Below are 27,176 nucleotides of genomic sequence, written 5' to 3' on the forward strand. Positions count from 1 at the left end.
GGCTGTGACATGTCAAATGACAGTGACAGTAACCTTCTGTTTAATGTTGCAGCAATCCTGTAGTTGTACTGTAATGATAGTTATATTTTTTCCACAATACTTTCAAAGGTCTAGTAGTTTTTCACACAGATTTTGTGTTGTGTGCCAGTTGTGCTGTAGCTGCATTTATGTAGTTCTGGCCTGTGTTAGCACCACCATTTATTGGCTGCTGTAAATGAATCCTGTCCTTGGCTGTGTGTGAGAGGCAGAACTCATGGGTTATGTACAATTTACAGGCTGTGCTTACACAGTCCTGCTCAGGTCTTCAGTGAGAGGGGAACTGAGTCTGAGCTCAAAGACACTGCCCAGGTTAGATCACAGGCTGTCTGCAAATCATTACTCTTGGAAGGGCCTCTCTCATTTTCAGGTTGGGTGGCTTCTGCTTTTTGTTTTATACACAATGATTATGGCTGAGCTTTGGGTTGAGTTTCCTACTGTTTGTATAAATACAAGTGATAGCACAATGATCTTATTCTGAGCAGGAAAGTCTAATGTTGCTTGAACTTCTGACTGCTTCATCTAGTCTCTTTGTGCACATACTTCCATCAGAAACTTATTTCATGTGGCAAAAAGTCCAGAATTTTTAGTGTAAATGTAGTGCTGACAGACTTCTGGGAAAAAGTTACCAAGAATTTCTTCTGCAAATCCCTAAGATCTTTATTGATATGAAAGCTCACAGCTGCCTGAGCGAGCAAGTGTTCCCTCTGAACTTCTCATTCTAAATCAATGTCTATCCCTCTATCATCACAAAAAATGCTGTCTTTTATACAATTGATAGAAGATGTGTTTAACATCTGTCATTCATGTTCTGGTAGTTTCTAGACAAAAGCAGACAAAAGCATTTTAGCAATGAAAATGGAAGCTGCTCTTAGTTGTGCTGTTCTACAGTCAGTGAATGCCAGAGGAGTGAACAAGGACCAGGGGGTTGTTCATAGCTCATTCTGCCAGAGACAGCAAAGGTGAATTGCCAGATTGAGACCCAGAGTCAAGTCAGTGATTTCACCCAACATGTTGAATTCACTCCTATTTGCATGGTTTCCTGATGAAAAATACTGGTATTTATTTCAAACATGAAGTGTCAGTGTAATAAGCAGTGCAAGGAAATTCAGCTGTCTCCAGTAAATGTAATATGTCTTTCATGTCACTGAAGAGCAGCTGTGTGATGACAATTTTTCAGAGTAAAGGTTTGAAATTATCAGGTCATTATTTCTCAGTGAATTTTGTTGTTTAGCCAAAAAGCTGAATAATTTCACTCATTACAGAAATATTTATCAAAACATTAGGTCATATCAGGCATCTAGGAGATATATTGATTGGATAAATTCCAAATTTTTGTATGGAATAGAATGTTTTCCTTATGTAGTTCTTCTTAATTAAAGAAACCCCCAAACTAATCCAAGCAGTGTAATTATTACCAGAAATCTGTTTATTACCAATTCTCCAAAATGTGTCTTGCAGAGTATTATTGGTAGGACAGGCTTCCTGGAGTCTTAAGATTTATAAATCTTTCAATTTGCTCGCACCATAAGAAAAAGCAATGCAGACAGTGCTGTCTGTCATAGTTGTGGATTGTTTGAATAGCCATTGTCCTTGGTCATACATACTATATTGAATAAAATCTTTAGTTAGCAATGCCAGTAATGATTTTGTCATTATTTTGCAGGGTCCCTTAGAAAATGATTTGGTGGTCCATGTGGCCCTGATAGCAGAAAGCCAGCGGTATGTATTTACTTTTGTTGAGTACCTGTGTTTTAAGGAAGGGTTGAACAATACATCTGAAATGGTGTGGAATAAAATGCTGCTACTTGTATACATCTGCTGGCAAGAGAATTATTGAAACTATTCTGTGATTTGTCATTAAATGTATCTGTATTTCATTTGTAGCCTGCAAGTATTTCTGAACACATATGGAATCCAGACTCAGACTCCCCAGCAGGTGGAACCCATTCAGATATGGGCTCAGAAAGAACTTGTCAAAGTAAGGAACTCTGCATTTAAAATTATTTATCCATCTGTGTATTTCTTTTACAAAAACAAGGATATACATCAAGCTATTAGCCTTGTATCTCCCTAAGCTGATGTTTACATATTTCTGTCCTCCTAAAGCAGTTGCAGGGTGTGCTGGCACTGGAAGTTACAGATGCCTGCAGCTTTCAGGGCAATGTAGGAGCCCACATGTTCTGTATTATCTGATTACACTTATTGCCTGAGCCACTTTCAAAATCTAATGAATGAATAATAAAATTTTAATAACATTAGTAGCTTGGTAAACTGAATCAATCTTGATGGAGAAACAAGCAAGTAAGCAATAGTCAAAGAAATGGATTAAGGCAGTAGGCATAAACCATGATAGGATTTCATAGTGCAGCCCTGGAACAGGCAATATCCACATCTCTGTCACTGGTTTCCCTTGGATTGACTATATCCAGGAAGTTTTGGGTTTGAAATCCTTTTTGGTCCACCCCTTTAGCTGAGCACATTTAACATAGCACAGTTAGAAATTAATGGGATGAAGGATCATCTTCAGCATCCCCTTCATCCTCCCTGAAGGCTCTGTTTTCTACTGGGGCAAGGACTCTCCTGAGGGACAATCACATCCTTCCATCCTGCCAGGCCTGGGCTGGCCCTGCTGGTCCTGGCTGTAGGTCAGACACAAAGCTCCTGCTGATGCTGTGTTGTGCAAATGGTGTCACACAAGAGTGATGAATGTCTGGGGCAGTGCAGTGACAAATTCTGTTCGCCAGTCCCATTGTAGAACAGGTCACTGTGTAGGGCTCTCCCTCAGAAATCAGGTCACATGGCCAATGCCACGATGTATCAGGAGTCTGTAGGACACAAGGAAAAAAGTCAACCCAAAATTAGAGACTATAGCAACATATTTTGGGTTTCTTAAGTTTCTGAGGATGAAGGATGTGCTAAACTTGGCTTATTCAGAAAAATGCTTACCCCAAATAACAGCTGCCACTAACACCTGAGAAGGACTAAAACAGGAGGAAGAGAAAAAGCCATGTTTCCATTCATCCTTGTTCATTTCTGAACCCATTTTTACTCACTAGCTTTCATGATAATATATTCCAAAATATGTTCTCTTTGTCTGTATCTGTCCTGAAATTCTGTACTGAAACTTTGGTTTAACAAATGAATACTCCATACTTTACTATAGAGGTATACATTGTCTCTCTGTCATCCATCACTTTTTTGGTTTCCCTGCCAAAAAGATGAGACCTTCATTAAGTTTTATTATTATCACTTAAATTCCTATCTATAGAAAAGTCTGCGTTAGGATTTATTTTTCTAAAGCTGTTGAGACATCTGGCAATTCTGACACTTCCTTTATCCTTATGATGAGTAGGTACAGCTGCCTCATCAAAACTTACTTTGTAAAGGAGTGCCATGAAAATATTAATTCACCTGATACAAAACCTCTTCCTAATGGGCTTCTTCTAATACAGGCTCTGCCAGAGCTGTGAAGTAAAGAGAGTGTTTGGGGTGTTATGAAAACTGGGGTTTGATCTTGGGGCTTCTGCCAATAACCAAAATGAACCAAAAAGCAAAGAAACAAAAGCTCCTGGCAGTATTTGTCATCCTTTGAGGGGAAAGGAAGCCAACAGTGGAACAATCAATGTATTTTGGGGAATAGAAGGTTGATCTGTGAAAATACAGATCTCAATATTTCCTACTCTGATGCTGTCAGTTCTAAGGAGTATTTAATTTTATAAGAAACTTTTGAACTGCTCTAGTAGCACATGATAACAGTTTAAATCTCTAGACTTATTAACAAGCATGTGTCCCAAAAAGTGCTGTAAAACAAATGGATGGGGACTGAAAGTAGAACTTGAAGTCATGTAAAGATATCCAAAGTGGGGACAGTGGGGAAAAGAGAAGAAAGAAAAGAGAAGGAAGAGATAAACAATAAAATGGGACAAGATAAATGTAATACATAGGAAAAAAGTACATGTGGAGTGGAATTACAGCACAGGAGAGGAGCAGAACACCCCTGGGCATGGACTGAGTGGAGGAGAGGGAGCACAGAAACAGATGGTGTGCAAGACAGCTGCATTTTGGGTCATGCTCATAAATCAACCCCACAGCCCAGTCTGCTTTCACAGCCATTTCTTGCTATTAGCAGCTTAATAATCCAGAATGGAAGGGCTTTTTAATAAAAAAACCCAAAGGTGCTTGAAGCAGCTGGACTTGAATGAATTGTGCCTGGTGCTGCATCTGAGCTTTGATTGTAACAGATCAGGCTGGAGAACTCTCACTAGAGGAGGAACCTGCTGCAGTAGCCTGTGTGCCCACAGGGGCCTCAGGGAAACAGACAACATTGCAATGCTAATGCAGTTCTGCTTTTGTTAAGAAAACGTTTCATGTTCTGCATTCCAGCAAAATAAAGGTCCTTTAGGTATTAACTGGCCCTGTCTACTGCCCTTCTTCCAATCTCCCTCATTTGCCACAGCAGAGGTTCAGCATTGTTCGTTATGCACAGGTAGGTTATTGAAGGCTATCAGTGCTCTGACATCTCCATCCTTGCCCACTTGAATCCAGTCCTTACTCTGGATCAACAGGGCTTGTGGGTAATTTTGTTTATTTTCTTTTTTAAATAGCTCTTGGTATTAGTGCAGAAACATGGGCAGGATCAGGAAGGCCCCAAGCTGACAGCAATAGAAAGCTATTGAGTGTAATGTTTCTTCAAGTGTTTGCTTTCTTTGCTTCTGAATTATCTTCCTATAACACAAAAAAAGATTGAACTTCAGAAAATGTTCAGAATTCTGAATATTCTGCAGTAATGGTGAGTTCCTTACCTAAAACAGGCCAAGTAAGGAAAAATTACATCTTTCAGTCAGGTTTAACTGATGCATTTATACTGTATTGCTCTCAGATTAGTTGTTTTCTTATGGTTTTATACTGATACAGTGTAATAAGTGAAAATTATTTTTGCAAAATTGTATCAGTTGAATGACAGCCATACATAACTAATAAGAATCAAGCTGTGAATAATGAGATAATTCCCTCTTGCTTGTGTTGTTGATGCATTAATTTTACAAATTTGTACAAAGATATTTAAAGGGTTCCTATATTACTCTTTTACTTTTGTATCCACTCTGGAAAAGCATTACAGAAGGCAAATTTGCCTCGCCAATAAATGCAAATGATCCTTTAAAAATTATTTCAATAAGCAATTTGAAAAATCAATAAATATTTTACATACATAGAATAGAAAAGTAATCAGAGCAAGAAGTTAAAAAGAAGACCTAATACAGGAAACAACAAGTGTTTTTTAGAAAACACAGCCCTGAACAGCAATAGCAGCCACATTTTCTGAATCATTTTCTAATCAAAGCAGACTGCACACAGCTTTCTTTGTGAGATGTGGCAGGAGATGGAAAAGGCTGCTATCTAGGTTTTTATCAGTTTTCATGACTCTTTTTCACAGGCTTACTTCCATTTGGGAGTCAATGAGAAATTGGGATTATCTGGAAGACCGGACAGACCCATAGGATGCCTTGGAACATCAAAGGTTATTAAAAGAAAAGTTTATATTCTCCTTATTGATAAATATTTCAGATAAACATTTAGTCTATGTGATTTTAACTAGAATTGAAATGTAATATTATTTTGTGCGTATTTTATGACGTTCAAGTCCTGGTATTTGGCTCTGATGGATGTTTTAAAGAAGAGATTAATGGAAGTTTTCTTTCTCAACAGATTTACCGAATCCTGGGGAAGACTGTAGTTTGCTACTCGATCATTTTTGATCTCAGTGATTTCTACATGTCTCAGGATGTTATGATGTTGATTGATGACATTAAGGTATTTGTAACTTTTCATTTGAGTAACTGACAAAAATAGTTTGTAGAAGAATAAACTGTGCAGTCTGATGAAACAGAAGACTGAAAGGGGAACACAGTACAGTGTGTATTATTATAATACAAAAATAAACCTGCAGCTAGAAAGTGTATTGAGACAAATATCATGTCAGCCCAGTATGAGTTCTAGTGAGTATCTCTCTGTGACAAAAAAACCTGCCCCCCAAGTGACTGGGAATGCTGTAGGGCAGCAAGCAAATTATCATCAGTTTCTTTGGGAGAACAAATGTTCTTGCCTTAAAAAGGAACAAGACTGGTGTTTACAGGAGATATGAAAGCCTTACATGGAGCAGACACTACTTGATTTTGCACCAATATTAAAACCTGCTCCCCTTCCAGTGGCTGGGATTCAAGCCCTGGATCCCCACACACATTTTCTAGGTTGTTGCCTGTAGTTCAGAGCACTGCCCTGTCTCATCCTTTGCTCCATGATCCATTCATTTCTTAGGAGTATTTTCAGAACACTTAGGGAATAGCAGGGCCTGACAGCAGCTTTCTGTTGCAGAAATCTGTAGGTGCTTTAGCAGCCGAGGTGTTTTTAAGCTGCTGGGTTTTCAGGGCTGTAGGTGCCCTGCTGTCTTGCACTGTGTGTTGTGGTAGGCTGTGCTGGCTGTGTTCTTTGGGATGTCTTGTGACTGAGGCTCCTCCTTGCCCAGAATGCCCTGCAGTTCATTAAGCAGTACTGGAAAATGCACGGCCGGCCCCTGTTCGTGGTGCTCATCCGGGAGGACAACATCAGGTAGGGAGGGAGAAAAGCAGCATTTGCAGTGTGGGGCTTACCTGAGGGCAAGATTCATGGAGTTCTGTTTCAAATTGCAGAGGGAGCAGATTCAGTCCCATATTAGATATGCTGGCAGCCTTTAGAAAGGGACTTGTTGGAGGAGTGAAGGTTCACGTTGACAGAGTACAGGTAAGGTGTCTCTCCTGACTTTTGTGTTCTTTCCTCCTGGTACTGCTACATGTATTCTTACTACTTTGAGGCTTTATGTGACTTCTGATTTTATTTAGTTTCATAAAAATAAGAAGTCAAGGCATTTAGTACTGTTTGTTTTGTCTCAAGAGAAACATGGGTTTATTTTAATTCCTTTTGATGTGTCTTTTGAAAGTCATAATCTTCACAGAGGATTTTCAGAAGGGAAGGGGGTGTTTTTTGTTAGGCAATCTTGTGAAATTACTACCAAAGGATAAAGCCACAGTGTCAAGCACTGAGGGATTTCTTTTGATTAGGTAATCACAGAGGGGGGAGAAAAAGTGCTTCACATATATTAAAATTCTTACAAGAACTAAGATCTAGTTTTAACATCTTTACTGTTTGAATGAATCTTAAAGCAGGAACATTCCTTCAGTAAAATGTGAAAATTACCAAGACAGGTGCTGACTTTACCTACTCCTATGTGGTAGTTAATCTTAGTTTGCACCTATTGAACTATACTTTTTTTGTAAGAGAGAAGACTAAAGACAGAGTAATGACTTCTTGTTCCCTAGAAGATCATTAATTTGTAGAAGAGCTGGGTCATTGGGAAAGGAAATGCTTCTAGCTGTGATGGTTTAAGATATCCCTGCAATCTTTAAGTATTTATGTATTGCTCCTGCTCACGTGCAGGTCATGGAGTCTCCCCTGGTACCACTGACTCTTCCTAGAGCAAATGCCATTACTGCCCATGGAAAACATTTCATTTGGCTACAGGGTTGTTGTTGTTGTGGTTTGGTTTGGTTATTTGTTTTTTAAATTTGACTGCAATGACTTTCTTGCCTTGCAAGAAAGATTTATCAGAAAAGAAGTTTCTCCATCTACCTGTGTCCTTACTCTAAGCACTACCCTGGACAGCCATTGGGGAGTAAACTTTGCCTTCCATACTCACTGACCTTCTGAAAGATTCTTTTTCCAATATAAAAAGTAAGGAGTTGTTTTAAAGGGTTTAAGATGGTGGACAGTCCCTGGTCTTTGCTTTATTTGTTAGCCATTAAACAGAGCACATGGGAAGATACAAACAAATGTTTGTCTGACTTGAAGGCCAATGGAGGAGGTGGTTGGGTGCCTTTCCTGCTGGGCACCCTGTGCCTCTGCAGCAGCTGAGCTGGAGTCTCTGTCTTACTGCACAGTTGGCATTTTGTTAACAGTCTTGTTTCATTATAGGGGAGGATTTGGGAAAAGAACAGGGGGCATGTCTAATTCCTGGTGTTTTCTTGAATAATTCATTTATTCCAACAAAATATATATTGATCTTTGTCAGTTGCACTCAGCTGCTTCATTTAGGTGCACATGTTAAACATGCCTGAGAGAGAATGTGTATCTCTAATTGGGTGAAGGCTCTTTTTTTGCTGTAAAGTATACCAAATCTGATTTAATTTAAGATTTTGTATGCTCAGAAGTTTTGTAGCTCTTTTCTGGTTTTTACTTTCATTGTCATCATGTGTTCAAGCAGATGTGCAAGGCAAAGAATGAATGGCACCAGTAATAAAAGCAAAGCAGGGTTTTTATATTCTGTCATCTCACAGTGTAACAGATCAATGTTTTACTGCAACTCATGTACAATGAAAATGGAATATAAAAGTTCACAAAACACACTCAGTTTTATTTAGCTAATGAGACCAATCAAAAGCAGTCTTAAAAATGCTGTAGTACAATACATTTCCTCTGGCAGTAGATAAATGGGGAATTCCTATAAATTCAGAGTGAATGAATTGTAATGACTGCATCAGATAAATGCAGCACTGACTTTCAACTCTGTAATCTTTTGAGATGGAAGTATTTGTAAACTGCATTTGATGTGCAAACTTAGGCCAGGCATGCTTGGATTAGGGAATGAGCACAGAGTGGGAATGTTCTTTGTAGGGCTTGCCTGAAACATCAGTGAGGCTGACAGGAAAACTTCCTGGCCTTCAGCCATCCCTGGAATCATGAGCTGTGGGCTCCAGAACGTGGGGACTGTGCAGGACTCTGAGGAAGGCAAATGCTCAGTCTCAGTGTTTCCATCAGCCCTGGCTTTGGGGTGGGCAGTGCTGGATGAAGCTGGACAGGACAAAAGAAAATGGAACATGAGCAAAAAGGAGACAGCAGCCCCAAGAGACTTCTGCTGCCTTAAGCTTTTTCCTCATGAAAGAGCAAAAATACTCTGAAAGTGTAAAATATTTGGAATTGTAGATAACAAAACTACTTTCTCTGTGGAAACCATCAGCAACATACTGAGATTAAAAGACAGCTATATAGTTATGTATATATTTTAAAATTTGTTTTCAATTTTTCATTGCAGACATTAATCTCTGGAGCAGTTGTTGAACAACTTGATTTCCTAAGCATCACTGAAACAGAAGAGTAAGGCTATACGAAAATAGTGGTGATGATTTATGTGATTATTAAAATATTTTCTGAACCATGAAGAAATTAAATACTTATTTTTCAGGGCTCCTGTATTTAAGAGTTTGGAGGAGCTGGATCTTCCAAAACATTCAAAAGTCAAGAGACAATCTAGTACTCCCAATGCTTCTGAACTTGAACAGCAACCAGATGTAAATATTAATGACTGGAAAAACAAGTCAACATATGAGATCCTGCAGAAACTTGATGTAAGAAAACTTGATAAAAGTACAATGTAACTTCATTCTTGTGAAATAAGAAATTCTGTGCTGATACTCTTTTTACCTTTAGCCTTAGATCAGCATGATCAGTGTTGGGGCACAGCTAATAATATGAAATATCTGATATTCCTCTCCATACTCAGGGAATCCTCCTCTTTATCTCATCACAGAGCTCCCTGGCCCTTCAAGTGTAACTGTTGGCTCTCAGTTCTGCCAGGTGCCCCAGTCATCCCTGGTGCCAGGTGACCCTCTGGATCCATTTGCATGTGTCCTAAGAACAGATATTTTATTGACAAATTGCTTATCAAAAGAGACTTGAGCAGTGGGTATTCACTTGAATGGACTGGGAACTTCTTAATGGCATCAAGGGATGGTTCCAATCTGCCACTTGTTTCCTGTACCTAGAGGAAAACTTCCAGTAACTGTTCTAGATCTAGGGTTGATACAAACACACCAAGTGTTCTGCTTGGTTCCCTATTTCATTACAAGCATTTCTGCTGTAAATTAAAGGACCTGAGAATGAAAAGTCAGGAAACTTTTCCAAGGTCAAATTATTACAGCTTAATATGACCCACAGAGAAGGCTCTGCAAGCAGCAGTGACAAGGAGACAGCACACACAGGTATGGAATAGTTGTCAAATCCCCTTGAAAATAAAATAATTATACTTTTCCTTCAATTGAAAAGAAGAAAAGGCCCTTTGGTTTCACCTGAAATTTTTAATAGCTCTTCTGGCTTTGCTTCAGTGACAATCTGAAGGCTGTTTATGGTTCTGTTGTTGCTGGTTTTTATTTAAGGACTGCAGTTGCCTGGCAAGTCAAGTGTTGCTCTCGAGTATATTGCTCAAAAGGGAAGGGCCGAATTTCATCACCAAGGAAGGTAAGAGCTCCTGCCATGTCACTGCTCTGAGGAAGCAGCTCTGTGTTCAGTTGCAATGAACATGAATAATAGCTGTGCTTGCCAGCACTTGTGGAGCTCTTTTCTCTGCCATTTAGAGCAATTTCTGCTTTAAATAGGAGATGCAAATTGATGGTGTGGTGGGGAATGAGCTGCTGGATATATGAATGCTTTTAGACTGTTGGTAGGCCAGTGCTGTATCTGGTTGTAATTTTGTACGCATAGATTAGAAAAAAAATTACAGGATTTGCCCTTACAAAGAAAACAGAAACAAAAGTCTAAATAGTCTGTACTATATGAGGTTTTATACTGAATTTTTATTCTGCTTTGATGTAATCTCACTTCAGTTCAATGTATCTCTGAAGCTCTGGTTTTGTATTAGGGCTTTGTTTTAGAGCACAGGGTCTAAATTCCTGTAATGTAATTCTGAGAAGGCTACTGAGGCTTTGGGATTTTGTGCTGCAAAGTTTGGTGTTTTGTCTTTTTTCCCAAAGATTGCTTTTTAGTTGCCTTTTTATATATGATTACTCAGAAAAAAGAGGGCTATTCAAATCAAATAGTATGAGTAACTCTTAGTTACTCATCAAGCAATGGGACTTCCCATCTCATGTTACAGAGCCCTGCTTCTTAATTTTGGTAGGAGATGGCTGCTTCATGTGGAGAAGAGCTGTCATATGGACATAAACATACATTATATCTGCATTGCTATGTTAACAAGATCATAGAACCTCTAGGATATTCTGAGTTGGAAGGGACCCACAAGGATCATCATCCTTCACAGCCCACCACAGCCATCCCCCCATGTGCCTGAGAGCTGCCTGAGCTCTGTCAGGCTGTGCTGTGCCCTGGGAGCCTGGTCAGTGCCCAACCAGCCTCTGGTGAGGAACCTTTGCTTGATGTTCAACCTAAACCTCCCCTGCCTCAACTCCGGCCATTTCCTTGAGTCCTGTCATTGGTCACAGAGTGAGGAGATCTGCTCCTGCCCCTCTGCTGCCCCTGGTGAGGATGTTACAGATCCCAGTGAGGGCTCTCCTCAGTCTCCTCTGCTCTGGGCTCCACAAGCCAAGTCACCTCAGCCACTCCTCACATGGCTTCCTGCTAAATCCTTCACCATCTTCCTGTGCCTCCTTTGGACACTTTCTAATATCTTTTTATCTTTCCTCTGTTGTGGTGCCCAAAACTGCCCACAGGATTGGAAAGCCACCTCAAGTGGGATAAAACCCCTTGGCTGATAACCCAGTGCATTGCTGCAAGCTGTGGCTACAGTCTGCACCTTAGGCCATGTGGGCTCTGCAGTGGCCTTTTCCAGCAGTCACCTGTAGTGTTGGGAAGCTTTGGGAGCTCAGGAGCTTCCTTTAGTCCTTTGTAGGTTGTGTTCTTTGCTCTAGAAACAGCTCAGGGCAGATTCCCTAACCTCTGTGAGCAAGCAGTGTTACCAATACAACCCAGCCATTGGATCATGATGATGGACTTAAAAACGCTGTTGAAATCAATTAAATCCAAAAAAAGTGCAGTTGTGCCTCTGAGTGTTCAGAGCTGACTTGTGCAGACCTGTCAGTGCCATCCCATATGAAATGGTGGGGATGATAACCTTGTTAACAGGCACCTTGGATTGAAGGGGCTGAGCCACTGCCTGAGAGTTCTGTGCATGGAGACTGTGAGACTGACATGAGTAATCACCCAATCAATAACACATAAATCTAAACACAGAGGCTGAAGAACTTGAGGTTCTCCAGTCTGAGGATGTACTTGTGATGGGGTGTACCTTTATAGGCCAAATCTCTGTGTAGATTAATTTTCTCCAATATATTGCAAGAACAGGTGATATTATAGGTGTCTCTACAGCAGGCACAGCAAATTCAGCTGAAATCTGGTTTGGCTCTTTCATAACAACATAAACTAGGAGACAGGGGACTTGATTGCATCTGAATTTTAGATGTACAGCATAATAGATAAGTGCTTTACTAAAGCAGCTTCAGAATTAACTGGTCTCATCAAACTTGCCTTATTACTATTGAATGATAGCCTGTGCATCTTTTTTTGCTTGTGTTTTGTTTTTCTTTTCTTTGTTCAATCCCTTAAGGTACTGTTGCTGAACACATTGAAAGAATCTACAGACGAGCTGGCAGCAGAAAGCTCTGGTTTGTATACAAATATCATGTTCCTTCTGCCTTACACCAGTTTTGTTTTCCTAATGTTTTTATAGAAAGTAAGGCTGGATTCTCACACACTTAAAGGGGGAAAATGGCAGCATTCCTGACAGTTGTATTTGGTGCATGGCAGCTGAAGGTCTGGTTTAATAGGCTTAAAAAAATTAAGAAACAGTTTCTTACTGTTATCTTTTAAAATACAAAAGCAATAGGCTGGTTTTGCACTGGGTGCTGCTGCCAATACACAGGCCCCATTACATTGAAATAATGTGAGAAGAATGTTCATATTCTTATTTCTTACAGGGCATGATAAAATATTGTCAATAGCTCCATGTAGGAAGGCTGGTGATAAGATATAAATCATTTAATCTGATGCACTAACTCAGAATTATTGCCCTGAAGTAATTTGCTTTAAGCCTGACTTTGACACAATAACTTTAAAAAGTTTCAGCAAGTAGGTTGATATTTACATGTTGTTTATTAATTTCTTTGCCCTGAAGCTCAGTAGAAGTTTAATTTCTTTTTATCAAAGTCAAGCCTGTCCTGAACTCTGTTCTCTCACTCTGTAACTATTCCTTACAGGTCAGTAAATATAAATATGTTTTTCTTTTTTTGTTTCTACATGCAGTTAAGTGGGCCTTTGCCAATAATGAGGTAGACCCAAAATACCTTGGTGGTATTTTTTGTAATTAATAAAAATCAGAAGTATTTTTAGGAACAAAATATGTAAACTGTTTTTCATTTCTCTTCCCTGATTGCCATGTGACACACATATAGGTTGGTGTTGCGCTACAGTGCTGCATTTGCACAGAAATTTTCTTCTTCTATAACCCCACATATTACTACTTTACTGGTACATGGGAAACAGGTAAAGTGCCCAGAAATCTGAAGTGCAGCTCTGTGAGATATTTTTTTTGCTTATTTGCATTTTGATGGTATCAGCTAATGCATTTTTGAAATGCTTTGCTCTTGATCTTAAGGAGTGTGTAGCAGTTTTCACAGGAATCAACATCAACTGTTTGAGTTTTTTACTAACACCATAGAATATTACAGCTTATTCCTCATCTCTGTGAATAAATGATTCTTAGTAGCCTCAAAACCTATGCTAGAAAAGCTCAATTACCGTTCTGTTAGGTTGGTATTTTGTCAGGAAATTATTATTAAATGTATTCATATCTTTAACCACCTCCTGCATACATGGAAAAATGTGGTTCTTAGAAGCTACAGCTTGTTTTTAACCTGGCAGGTGACACAAGTCTCTTCTTTTCATGCTGCACATGCAAAATATTACCTCAGCATGGAACACACAGCAAGGCTTTGGTGTTATGTGTTATACTTTCTCTTGCAAAATCTTTCTGACTCTTCCTTAAGTAAATGTAAAAATTACCAAAGTTATCTTGCAAAATGATGAAAATGTCATAAGAGAGGAGCTGGCATCTCTTACCTGCCTTTGGTTAAGATGGTGTTGAGAAGAGAACAAGAAGCTTTTTATGGAACTGGTAGTTTAATGAGTTCTAACTAAATATATTTCTGATCCATTAACCTATATCTGAACTAAAAAATGAGAACCTACAGAAGATTGCATAAAACCTGATCCAAATTCCACTTTGTACATAATGTATGTATTCACTGAGTTAATTTTGAGATTCTGCTGTGGCAGACTGCAGCTTTCTATCTGAATTCATTAAACTAGCATGTGATATGTAGTGGGATTGCTCTGTTTTCTGCCCTCAGGTCTGTTGTGCGCTTCGCAGCAAGTCTTTTAGGTAAACTAGTGGACAGCCTTGCACCATCTATTACTAATGTTTTAGTTCAGGGCAAGCAGGTAAGTCTTTGCTCCTCAGAACTGCATTAAGGAATGATAACAGAAACTAAACAAATGGCTTGTTCATTTTCAAGGCCTCTGATGCTTCTTTTAAAAGTATGCAATGGCTTAAAAAAACCTTACCAAAGAAGAGAAATCTAGAGAAAATAAATATATGTTTAATAATTGTATTTGGAATTGAATAATAATCTTAATTCATGAAAGAATAAGACTGAAAAGACAGTTCAGCATTTATGGAAGACAGGAAGGGGCATGATTTCTGGAACTCCTTGGGTTGAAGGTCTCTGGGGAGACCTTGGAAACCCTTCCAGTGCCTAAAGGGGCTCCAGTGGAGCTGGAGAGGGACTTTTGACAAGCACATGTAGAGACAGGACAAGAGGGAATTGCTTTAAAATGAAATAGGGCAGGTTCAGATTAGATCTTGGGAAGAAACTCTTCCCTGTGAGAATGAGGAGGGCCTGGCACAGGCTGCCTGGAGAAGCTGTGACTGCCCCATCCCTGGGAGTGTTCAGGTTGGAGGGGGTTTGGAGCAGGAATGTTGTAACAAGATGATCTTTAAGGTCCCTTCCCACCCAAACCTTTCTGTGATTTTATCTATATGCCCTCTTACTTGACAAAAGTAGATGCAGTGAAGTATTAAAGCATCTTTTGAAAGACTTCTTTAATGAAAATGTAATCATTCCCTGTGTGATTGAGCATGACACAACACGTGGGTGGCAGCTGAGCAAAAGTTCTGTCAGGGTTTTCTGTTTCAAAGAAAGTTTAATTGTGTTTTTTCCTTTCCTAAGGAGAACATTATTTTTCTTCCCCAGCACAATAATTTTAATTAAATTCATGAATAGTTGCTTCTAAATAATACAAATTGAACATTTCTGTATTTCTGTGTCAAACATGTGTATGTGTATACCTGCTTAGATGCAATGTTGTTGTCTTACCCCAGACTGAGGTCTGGATTTGTGCTTATGGTGCTACTCAGCTGTAGAGAAGGTCACACCTGCATGCAGCATAATTTGAGGCTATTGGCAACTTTTGAACCTAACATCCCTTCCTTGATCTTTATTATAGCAGAAAAACTAGTGTTGCTGTCTTACTGACAATAGATTAAAAACAAAACAGAATTTTAATAAATTCCTTTTTTGTGGTTAAACAATCTGGTACCAGCAATATATTTTCTTAAATTAAGGCTGTAACTTTTAGCATGCTAGTAGAAATAAGAAAACAAAACTATAAATTTAATTTTGAATTTTAATTGTGTTCTACAGCTGAAATGTATGAAATTATATAACTGTCTAAACCTAATGTACAGTCCTGATTATAACCTGATTATAAAGCAGTGGTCTTGTATTTTTATTTTAATTTGGAAAAATAGATTCCATATTCACTGTGGTTGTTAGTGAAGTTTATTACTTCAATAGCATCCAATTAACAGTATTAACAAGCATCAGCCATTGACGTAAAACTGCCCCTGTATTGTGAAATTTTTAAGAAGCAAAGCAGAGTTGGTGCAGGTTAGTTTCTGAATTGCTTTGCAGTGCTTTCTTGCTGTGCCTAGCCTCTGAATTGTTTTCCCTGTGCCACAGGTGACGCTGGGAGCGTTTGGCCAGGAGGAAGCAGTTATCTCTAACCCCTTGTCACCCGCAGTGATTAAGGACATGATCTATGATAAATGCCGCCTGCAAGATGAGCGAGAAGCTGTGCTGCAGCAGGAGCTGGTCATCCACATTGGCTGGATCATCTCCAATTCCCCAGAGCTCTTCAGTGGCATGCTGAAGATACGGATTGGGTCAGTAAAGCACCTCTGGCATTGCAGGGGAACATAGACTTCAGAGAGCCACAAACTTGAATCAAGGTTAAAACATCATTTACCTCCCACCTGTTCTCTTCTGTTCTTTGACAAGGTGACCTACAAACAGGCTGTGCTGGAGTGCTGTCACATTCCATGGGATCTGCATTTCCTTTGCTACCCACAGAAGTTAATTATTTTTTTCACATTTAGGAAGAGACATGCATTTGAATAAGCACTTCTTTGAAGAGGCCAGGTGCTACTGACTGAGATTTACTGAATCAGTGAGCGTGCTTTAGAATCAGAACTTAAGTGTTTCATCTTCCATATTTTTTCCCATAGAGAAAAATACAGCATTTCAGCACTGGAGGTAGATACCAGCAGCCTTTTTTCTAGCATACAAGATTAATATTTCTTCTTTAGCAGTACATTCCAGTCATCATAAAACAAAAAATTGCCAGTATTACTTTTAACTGGAAGTATCCTTCTGCACTTAAATGCTCTTCTGTCCCCTCCACAGATCCATGTTACTCCTCTTTCCTCCCCTTCCTTATTCTCTGTAGCTAATCCTTTTTGCAACTTTTTTTCTTTCTCCCAAGGTTAATGCTAGAGATTCAATTTCCTTTATTTCAGTGTTATCACCCACTCCAGTGAGCAAAATTAACCTTCTCACAGAAATGCCGTTCCAGTTTGATAATGATTTGATTTAGTGTCTTGTTATTGATTTGTTTTCAGGGTTTCATGTTGAAATAGATCAAGTTTCTGACAGCCCTATTACTGTAAAAACTCCCAGCCAACTGACTTGATTTCACCTCTTATCAGGGAAGAGCTCAGCAGAAGGTCCACCCTTGACTTTGGTGTGGTTTGCAGGCCACTGCAAAGGGAAAATACCTGTGAGGGACTCACACACAGACACATCTGAGGCATGAGGGGGGAAAGAACTCCTGAGCCAGCTGTGTTGTTCATCTTAGTAACAAGAGAAGGACTCATCAGCTGCTAAATGAAATGAAAGTAGCATGTTCTGCTAATGTAATGGACCCCAATACTCCCTGGTACCTTGCACCTCCAATGCACGGTTCTGGAAACCTCAGATGTAGTGAACACTGGATCAGCTGGCCAGGCATCTCCAAATTCTGAGTAGTTACTGAGAACTCCCTAGGAAGGAGTGTGACTTGACTTATGTACGCAGAAACATTCTGCACCTGGTTAGCCACAGAATGTGGCCGTGGAGATGAGAGCCTGAATCTCTCACTGCATTTTCAGATAAACACAGAAAGGCTCTGATGTACCCCAGCCTTGATCAGCTGTTATGGACTGTTTGAAGAAGAACTAGTTCAGTTTCCTTTTGTTAGTAATGCCTACTGGAACTGAACCAGTGGAGAGGGCAAGAGGCTGAGCTCTGTGCTTATCTGGCTTCTGATGTACCTTATTTCATCTTTGATATTGCATCAGAGGCTGGAGCACTGGTTTTACATAATGTGCACAATAAAACTCAGCATTTTCCTTCAACACTTTGCCAAGTTCTGCCCCTCTGATACCTCAGGCTAAAAATCTTCACTGTTGCTATATTTTTATTGAATCAAATTTTTTTCAAAAAGGAGCAGAAAAAGAAAGTGTGATAGACTGCAAAAACGAATTTCAAAGGCTAAAACTAGAAATAAGCCCTGAAGTCTTGGTAAATGTAAAATATTGTAAATTTTATGGCTTTTTAAAACTCATCAGCAAAATGCATACATAGGCAGAGCATAATTCTGAGTAGGAATTTTAACATCAAAAGGCAGGTAAATGTTGGTCTCAATGAACATGGAATACAGGGAATGTAGTCCAATCAATCTTCTCTGTGGAAAACACGGTCCACAACACATTTCTTAATTGCATTATTCCTTTCAGCTTGTATCATGTTCCAATCAAACAGGAAGAGCAGGAGAGTGTTTGTCTGATATTTTATGCAAGTCCCAGCCAAATAGCAGGATTGTGTGGAATTCTTAGGAGCTGTTTTATTAGACTGATTTTTCCTATTTGGAAACTTTGTATTGAATGACTAAATCTGTTCTTCCCCTCGTGTAGATGGATTATCCATGCTATGAAGTATGAGCTGAAGATCAGAGCTGGGGATATGCCAGCCAAGGACTTGTACCAGATGTCCCCCAGCGAGGTGAAGCAGCTCCTGCTGGACATCCTGCAGCCTCAGCAGCCGGGCAGGTAACCAGGGCTGGGGTTCCTGAGCTCATTCACTGATGTTCAAGTACATTTCATTCCTGAACTGCTTTGTGTGCACCTGAAATCACCAGGCATCTGTAATCATCTGTAATTTTTAAAGGGAAGATAGCAAAAATGCACTTTTTCATTCTTTCACATGGGCCCAGGTTATAGAATTGTTTCTTTTCTATTGCATATTCTCTTTTCAGCTTTATCTTTGTGGAAATCTCTTTACTGCCAGAGAATAGAGATCTGTCTGCTATAATGTGAACTGTTACACTCTTTGAGGTGGGGAAAGAAGCCAAAAATTACCCAATACCTCCACCTAAGTGACTTGTAGGAACAGTTTATCTGCTGTTCAGTGCCTGCTTTCTTCTGGGTTATTATATGAGTAAGAGCAGATGTTCTCTAGAATTCTTAAAAGAGAGTGGTACTGCCTGAAAGTTGGAATCTTTTCTCCAAGCTGTAACCAGCTGTCAAAAAGAACATTCATTGTGATACCAAGTATGCAAGACATAAGTTAAAATTGCAATATTTCTACTTAACTTTATTGATAAGAGTGAAGTCAAAACTCTTCCTCTTGGTTTTACTTCTGGTTAAGTCAAACTTTGGCACATCATATTGCTGATCATTTCCATAGTCCTTGACTGAATGGGTGATGGGCTTTTCCTCTCAACAAAGAGGAATTACAGCACACATCCTGCTGTTTATGTTCCTGCTTCATTCAAGACACACCTGTGTTTCTCCCCAGTCTATAATTCCTGAGGAAAGAGCTCCTTCAGTCACTGCCTCATCTCTCAGTCCCACTGGCTCTGTTCTCTATCTCCCAGATGCTTTTCAGAGCCTTGGCTGTGCTGAGCAGTTCTTGCTGCTGGCTCTGCTCACGTTGGTGCTGACATTGTCCTGTGAAACCACAGCAGAACAAGGCCTTTGCAGCATTTTCCATCCAATATTAATGCTCTTTAGGAAGCACTTGCTCAATCTCAGTAAGGAATCCAAGCACCACCTTTTGTCAGGGATTTTACCTGCACTGCCACAGCAGCTGCTGCTTTTGATGCCTGTAACACACAGGGAAGGTCACTGAAGGGCACTTGGCTTGGGTTTCTGAGGATGAGGATTCTTTTTTGGGTCATCTGAGTACAAAAACTCACCAGCATATCCTGTACAGCTTCTTCCTGTACAGTATTGCTAACTCGTTTTTCCCTGCCCATTAGTGACTTGTTTTTAAAAGTTTTCTTCCTGTCAGGAAATACAGAATACTCCCTTTTTTTTTCTTCCTCCTCCTTTTCTTTTCTTCTTTTTGAGGACAGCTTTTCCTACTCTTGTGATGTTTTTAGAAAAAAAATCTCTGCTACTGTGATACCATAGCTCACTGCCAATTAATTTGTCATACAGAAAGGGCTAATGGTCTATTTACCTCCCTAACAGTCTCTCCACAAGTAACCTCTCTCCAGGTTTTCACAGAAGACATTTTTGCAAGCACAGACTCCACAGATTACACTTTTTAATCTATTTATGTGGGGCACAAGATTGCAAGAAACTCTTTTTAAATGGAACATTGTTCTTTTAATGGTCCAAACAGTTCTGAAACTCACTTTGCTTATTCAGTTTGCAAGACTCTCTTTCTGACCCTATTAATGTAGGTGGGTCAGAGCATTTTTGACATCTTCAAATTCTTCCTTTTTTGTATTAAGAAAACAACTCGTTATTTTTAATACACCACTGGTCTTTTTGCTTTTATGAGAGTTTTCTTCTCCTAATCCAAGGACAGAGCTGTACAGAGAATAAGATGAAACTGCCATAGTAGACACAACTTTTTGGTAGTTTAGTGTTTAATTGAGAAGTGATTTATGAGAAATTTTTTCTTACCTTGCCATGTTTATCCAATACAGTTATACAGGAAAAGAGCCCACACTCATGTTGGCTTAGCCCTGGCTTTACAGAGTTAACTTTAAACATCTCCTTTGTTCTCAGAAAGCGTATCCCAATTACTGAGAGCTCAAACCTGCTCAGAAAATGCACTCCCTAGTGATAATTTTTTCCCTTTTATTCTTTAAAAAAACAAAACAAAAACAAAACACAGGAAAAACCCAAACCAACGCTCTGTCTGCTTTGTCTTGTGGTGTAGCTGGGGCTGAACTACCCTCAGAAAATGAAGCGTAAAACCATGCATGCAGTTGTCAGAATTAGTGTTTTCTTTACTGGTTGTATCTCAGAAGGAATTCTCACCATTTCTCCAGTATTTAAGAGTTTTTTAATGCAAGATATTTTAGCAATTCCATCCAGCACACTGCTGTCTGCAGGAACAGGTCATTTTCTAGACAAGTGTTTTTATTCTAAGCATGTCATGTTAATCTCCCAATACGTATGGAGCAAAAACTAAACCCCCAGAGTTATTAGTGCTGAATTCATTTGAGCCAGGCTGAGAAAGGTCTGCAAAACAACATTGTTCAAGTTGATCAGGGAATTTCCCTTTTTTTTTCTTTTCAAGCAGCCTACCAGAACCAGGTCTTCAAAAGACAGAAAGGCATGAGGCATGTTGCAAAGCAGTAACTTAATTGGAGTTTTTCTAAAAAATAATGTGTTGATTTTTCTACTTAAAATTCAAAAAGCATCTAAGGACTAAGTAACTTGAGGAAGTCCTCTCTGTCAAATACATTCAAGACACCCACACAAGACTTAATCTGTCTTGTGAATCCAGCAATTAATTCAGACCCATGGATGCCACTTCTTCAATTTCCATTGCTGGTGTTTTAAACATTTTGGCTAAAACCCCATTCCTCTAGTAACACTGAGAAGAAAAAATAGGAAAATTAAATTCCATACTTGATGGCTTTAAGTAAAAAAGAAAAAAGCTGGTATACTTCTGAAGGCAAACAGGATTTGTGATTCATGAAGAACGTGACTCAGTTTGCTCAAAGCCTTGGTTTTACAAAACCATTCTGCTGAATTTTCTGAATTTGCGGGTTGCTTGTTTTCTACAGACCATCAGGAAAAACCCCTGCCTTCAACAATTCTGCTGGAATGCATTTTTCTTCCATGACTAGACCTGATGAATTTGATCTGTTACTGTTGCTGGCCTGCACTGGGTGGATTTCAGAGCTGCTGCTTCCTCTGCAGCTCCATAAAGCACAGACACCCCAGGGTGACCGTGTGCCCTCTGCATGCTGTGCTGTGTGTGCAGCAGAGGTGTCTGTACTGCTCACCTGGCAGGCTGTGAGTGCCAGGTGTGCTGAGCTGTCCCCTCCTGTGTCCCCAGGAGCTGGCTGAACAGGAGGCAGCTGGATGGCTCCCTGAACAGAACTCCTGCAGGCTTCTACGACCGCGTGTGGCAGATCCTGGAGAGAACCCCCAACGGCCTCATCGTGGCAGGGAGGTTCCTGCCCCAGGTAATCCCCACCCAGGCTCAGGCACTGCTGTTCACCTGCCTGGCAATGCTGAAACACCTTATCGTTCATGGCTATTTATGCCATCATGTTTTACTTAGAGTAACTTGTTAATTGGGAAAAAAATGTCAACTTTTCTATTTCATTTGGAGTAAAATACAATTAGAATAGAATGAAAGCAAATTATTTCTATTAAAGCACATTTATAAAACTTTAAGTGTAGAAGATTCTTTCCAAGTCATGAACTCTGAAATCTGCTCCCTTTTTGATCCTACAAAAAGGTTATTATTTCTTAGTTGAATGTTATTTGTTCAGCAAGCCAGTAGGCTCTGCCTGGGGGTGGGTTTGATTTAATGCATGTGGTCTTTTAATAAAAGTATGATTTGTTTTTCAGCAACCAACCTTATCGGATATGACGATGTATGAAATGAACTTTTCCCTCCTGGTTGAAGATATGCTGCAAAACATTGACCAGCCTCAGTACAGGCAGATCATTGTGGAGGTCTGTGGCCAATAATCAATGGCATTTTATACTGTGCATTAGTATGTTACAGCCTAAAACAAACAAATAACCTAGACTCAAATATTTGAAGAAATAGCATTTTCCATATAAAGACTCGCTTCAGAGGTTTCTCTACAGGTTTTATGATTAAACAGGTTCCTGTTACATGTTCAGAACAGAGTGAGTTCATGATGTTCTTCCCCTTCAGCAAATATTAATGACACCAGCAATACAATTAGGTCAGAGGAGGTAAAAATCTAATAACTCCAGAGTAGCTTTCCTTCAAGTCCTTAGCCCATGCCTTTTCCTAACAATTTCCTAGACCTAAGGAAAACTAAAATAAAATAACCAGCTTGCCCTCTGAATGATTCTTCTTTCCTTTTTTGCTGAGGCTGCCTAGTGAGTAGCTTTGCACCTCTGAGTCAGCCACCTTCCCATTTCCTGGTGTTCCCCATCCTCACAGGAAAGCAAGAGGCTGTTTAAATCCTTCCCCCAGTGCACACAAGGTTTGCTTGGAGAACAGCTCAGGAGCACTGCTCTGTTGGTACCTGGTACCTTTCAGCAGCATTCACTGTTGGTCCCCAGCTCTGTGCCCTCCCAGGAACATCCAACCCCAAACTCTGCCTCACAGCTCATGCTCAGCCTGCTCCCTGGAGCACCCCCAGTTTGTGCTAAGAGATAGCAAAATTACCAAACCCAAGGTGACCAGTGCAGACTCCACTGCTTGCCTGCAGATGTTACAACAGAACACTCTTCATGTTCACCTGCCTATTTTAAACCCTTTTCAGATGTGAGTAACGTCAGTTCTGATGAGCTGAGGCTTTACTGCTCACTGTTCTCCTTGGTTTTGATAAACTTTGTCATAACAGAATTTTAGCATCTGGGATTATGCCTCAGAACATCAAATGCTGAGGTTCAGTGTTTGCTGCCTTTCACTCTCTCCACAGGATTTGTGCAGCCACAGAGTGAACTGAATAAACTGGAAAATGACTTCCCTGGCTCCCAGCCAAGCTGGATGTTAATGTCAATCATTTGCACCATGCCCTTACCTAGGCAGTCACCAGCAATTGTAACCTGTCATAAAAGCCTGCTTTTCCAGTGATTCTTTTATCCAAGTCAGGATTCTATTATCTGTGCACTATTACCTGTGCCATTATTAAATGGCTTCCTGCTTGAAAGAGGCATATGCAATTACTAACAGTGCTATTATGTAACCTGAATTTTAAAAAATGAAATTTAAAGTCTTCTTTACAATCTCTTTCTGCCTTCCAGTTGCTGATGGTTATATCTGTTATTCTGGAGAGAAATCCTGAGCTAGAGTTCCAGGACAAAGTGGACTTGGACAAGGTGGTGCAAGAAGCATTTCATGACTTTCAGAAAGATCACAGCAGTCCAAAGGGAGCTGAAAATCAAGTGAGTAAAATATTGCTGTCTTACCAAATTTACCATTCTTATTGAAGTTACTTCTAAATGTTAATTCTGTGCAGTTCAGAGTAAAAAGCAATTGACAGAAGTTCAGAATGGAACACAAATAAGAAATTAATATACCCAAGTGCTGCCTAGGTCTGCAAAGAGCCTCTAAGCAGAGATGAAAGGGGTGCACTTTATTGCTGAGTTGTAAATTCAAAATGTTACAGTAAGGAGAACACTCTGTGTTCCATGGCTCTGCAATGGGACTCTCAGTGAGCTGGAAGAGTTCTCCTCAAAGGGGAAAGGATTCATTAAGGAGGGGCACTGGAACAGAGAAGAGTTAAAAATAACAAAAGAAACTAAAGTTCAGCAAGGAAGTGTGAAATTAGGATCTTATGAACACAGAGACTAAGAAAACTTTAATAACCAAAGAATTCATATTGGCAGTATTAAAATAAGAACTTGAGATACAGAACTGTTCTAAGTTACTGATTTTTCTGTTAGGTTCACATTCATGAACTGGCAAAAGTTTGGCTAAAATTCAAATAAAGGAATAAATACTTTTAATATTTTCTTCACTAGAATTATAGGTTTCATGCTTTAAAGATCTCTGAATAGTCTCACTACAAGTTTTGGTGCCTCAAAGCTCTGAAATTCTGTAATAAAGCCAGGTTTATTGGCCTGGTTGAAGGAGGAGATAAGAGTAGAAGAGTGGGACAAGTCCCAGAGTGACTGAGGATGATCCTCCTCACTCCAGCTGGCATTTTATTGTGGACAATATATTTGAAGTTATCTGTGCCAGCTCTGAAGGATATATTGATTCATAACATTGACATGCAGCAGCCCTTCCTCTTGCTGAATTTTTAGTTCCTTTTAAAGATGAGGAAGAATGTGCTGCTTCAGAACTCTTTCAAATGTTTCAATGTTCACTCTTGTGGCACTGATTTTTTGTACTAAGATTTGAAAGCAAGGCAGATAGCCAGTCCCAGCAATGTGTCAGTTTGCACAATACCTTTGTTTAGAAAAGAACACAATTTCCTGGGAATGATGATCTTTTTGGTCCATGTTGGAGGGCACTGACTCTGTGGCCATCATACACACAAATGGCTCTTGAGTGCCAGCTCCACACAGCACCTGGAATCTGGAATTTGCTACTGACTTTTGTGACAAGCTGCAAATCCCCAGTGCCTACAAACAGGAAGGAGAATTCCATGCAAAGCCCAGCTTTTACTGGTGCTGCCCTAGCCTCTACTGAAGTGATGGATTGTTTTTCTCCAAGCCCAGACCCACTCAGAACAATGTAATGCCTTTTTGTCTCTTAGAAAGAGCCCCCAGTTCAGAGTTCTGAGTAATATTCAAGATTGCTGTTGGAAATTCAGCTCCTTGCATTAAAGTTTCCTGGAACCTGGCTCTCCCATACTCCCAGGTGGATGCCTGCTGGCAGTAGCTGTAACCCTGTCTGGCTTTGTTCTTAGGGTGCTGTCTCAAGATTTCCTAACACTGCTAAAAACTCCTGATTTCTCTAAACTAGGGTCCTCCCTTAAATGGATTTGCAAATATTTTGAACTTTGTTGATTCCCTGTTAACATGTAATAAATTTCCCAAGTATTTATTCTAATAAGTTCAGACACACCCTGACACTAAAAAAAGTCTTATTATTTTCTCCACACAATCTCTGCCCTTGATTTAATAAAAGTACCCAATTTCCTGAATTAAGGCATTCAACCTTTTTTAGAGCAGCTAATACATAATTTGAGAGTAAGCAGGTGTTTTAATGTCACTAACTGTGAAAAACAGGTGTTCAGTGAAGGACACCTATTTTGGTGATCTGATTAATGAATGAGTTCATGTGCTACCTGTGGTTTGGATCTTGGATCTTTTCCTTATGAATAAATCTTCAGTCAGTTTACACCTCAAGTACACCCAAGGCCCTGGCTCACCATTCCACCACACAGGCATCACACAGCTGCATGTTTTAGGAGAGCAGTTGTTCTCTGACAGCTATGACATTTTCAAAAATGTTAAGAAGGTGGTATCTGTGCAGTCCTGGAAAACTCAGTGAAGAAAGAGATGCAGGTAAGTACATATGGGAGATTCTGAAAATTGAGCAGAATTATTCTCTAGTTTTAGAGTCCAAAAACCACATTTGCATTTTTAACATATCTGCTGTTGCTGTTGTTTCCCTGTGCGTGGCTGCTTTCCACATTCACACTAATGGCAGCCTCTGTTCCCTCTCTGCAGAGTGACATGACTGCATTCTACAACACCCACCCACTTGGAAAAAAGGGAACTTGCAGCTACTTGAGCAAGGCTGTGATCACTTTGCTGCTGGAAGGGGAAATGAAATCAAGCCACGATGATCCTTGCACCATTAGCTAAAGCTTGGCACACAGCACAGGAATTGTTGCTTTACTTAGTGCTCCATGTATTTTTCAAGCCAGTTCTAAGGGACTGGTTTGAAGGGTAGCCCTGGCTAGTGACAAATGCATCTTCTCCTTTGCTGAAAGAAGTGCCATTAAAGATACCAAGTGCCACCAGATTTTCTCCTTTCTCAGCTATGCAGCATGAGACTGAGCACATGAAGTTAGTCCTGTGGTATTTGATTAAGTTGAATGGGAATGCATTTATGATTTTAAAAATGCATCTACTGTAGCTGGTAAATTCAAGTGAAGGCAGTATGAGATTTTGTCTTTATACCTCTATTTATTTATAATTGCAAACAAGTAGAAGATAAATTAATGTGCATACCAATCAGTGTGGAAATACAAAAACTGGATTATTTTCTTATTATTCTACAAACAAATTGGAGGTGAAGTATTTGTTATTCTCTTAAGGTTTTCTTTATCAGTTCAAGTGACAGCATTCATTTAATGTGTTGGGTTTTTTAATTTACAGGCTGGTAACTCGATATACAGGTTTCATCCTAACAGAGGAACTTTTTATCTCTAGCAATACACATCACTGTATTTTCCCAGTTGTTATTTAAACATCTGTAAGTTAACAAGGGAAATGTAACACAATAAAAGTTTGTTTTTTAAAAAAAGGCAAACAAGCTGTATTTAAATTAAAATCAATGAAGAAATAACTTTGTATTACATATGTTATCATGGTATTAAAGAATTCAAGATACACTTATTTATCTCCTAAATGTGTGAAAACACTGTATGCTATATGCTTTATTTTGGTGAAATAATAAAAAGCAAATGCTTGTAAAAAAGAAAAACCTGTCAAAAATACTCTGGCATGCAAATGAGACTCCTGCTGACTGTAGTGCAACCTTTGACCTGCTGCTAGAACCCCCTTGCAGCACCGAAGTGCCACTTTTAGCAGCACACAACACACTTAAGCTCTGGCTCAGACCCTTCAACATTTTGCTAATTAACCTGCTGGTGAGGAGCTGCAGCTCCCTGGGAAGGAGCTGTTGGCACACAGCCCCTGTCCTGCTGCTGTCCCCTCGCTGTGACACATTTCCCTGGGCAGGCAGAGGCGGTGCCAGGGCACACCCCCATGGCTCGGCGGGGCCCAGCCTGGGGAGTGCCTG

The 27,176-nt window shown here is 39.8% G+C and overlaps 1 protein-coding gene across 5 annotated transcripts in view; it reads left to right on the forward strand.

Moving 5' to 3' along the window:
* The window catches only part of PHKB (phosphorylase kinase regulatory subunit beta), a 67,340-nt gene extending 40,482 nt beyond the window's left edge, over window positions 1-26,858 (forward strand). For all 5 annotated transcript variants that reach the window (XM_036390112.2, XM_036390109.2, XM_036390110.2 and 2 more), the window contains 17 exons: window positions 1,703-1,758; window positions 1,924-2,017; window positions 5,474-5,557; window positions 5,746-5,850; window positions 6,563-6,645; window positions 6,726-6,816; window positions 9,161-9,222; window positions 9,311-9,473; window positions 10,281-10,362; window positions 12,464-12,521; window positions 14,265-14,355; window positions 15,936-16,138; window positions 18,206-18,340; window positions 21,597-21,726; window positions 22,118-22,225; window positions 23,498-23,638; window positions 25,877-26,858. In XM_036390112.2, the coding sequence (XP_036246005.1) occupies window positions 1,703-1,758; window positions 1,924-2,017; window positions 5,474-5,557; window positions 5,746-5,850; window positions 6,563-6,645; window positions 6,726-6,816; window positions 9,161-9,222; window positions 9,311-9,473; window positions 10,281-10,362; window positions 12,464-12,521; window positions 14,265-14,355; window positions 15,936-16,138; window positions 18,206-18,340; window positions 21,597-21,726; window positions 22,118-22,225; window positions 23,498-23,638; window positions 25,877-26,014 (1,824 nt within the window). In that variant the 3' untranslated portion in view covers window positions 26,015-26,858. The remainder of the gene's footprint in view (window positions 1-1,702; window positions 1,759-1,923; window positions 2,018-5,473; window positions 5,558-5,745; window positions 5,851-6,562; window positions 6,646-6,725; window positions 6,817-9,160; window positions 9,223-9,310; window positions 9,474-10,280; window positions 10,363-12,463; window positions 12,522-14,264; window positions 14,356-15,935; window positions 16,139-18,205; window positions 18,341-21,596; window positions 21,727-22,117; window positions 22,226-23,497; window positions 23,639-25,876) is intronic.
* Window positions 26,859-27,176: the final 318 nt, after the last annotated feature.

This window comes from Molothrus ater, chromosome 12 (assembly GCF_012460135.2).
Source record: "Molothrus ater isolate BHLD 08-10-18 breed brown headed cowbird chromosome 12, BPBGC_Mater_1.1, whole genome shotgun sequence".
NCBI lineage: Eukaryota > Metazoa > Chordata > Aves > Passeriformes > Icteridae > Molothrus > Molothrus ater.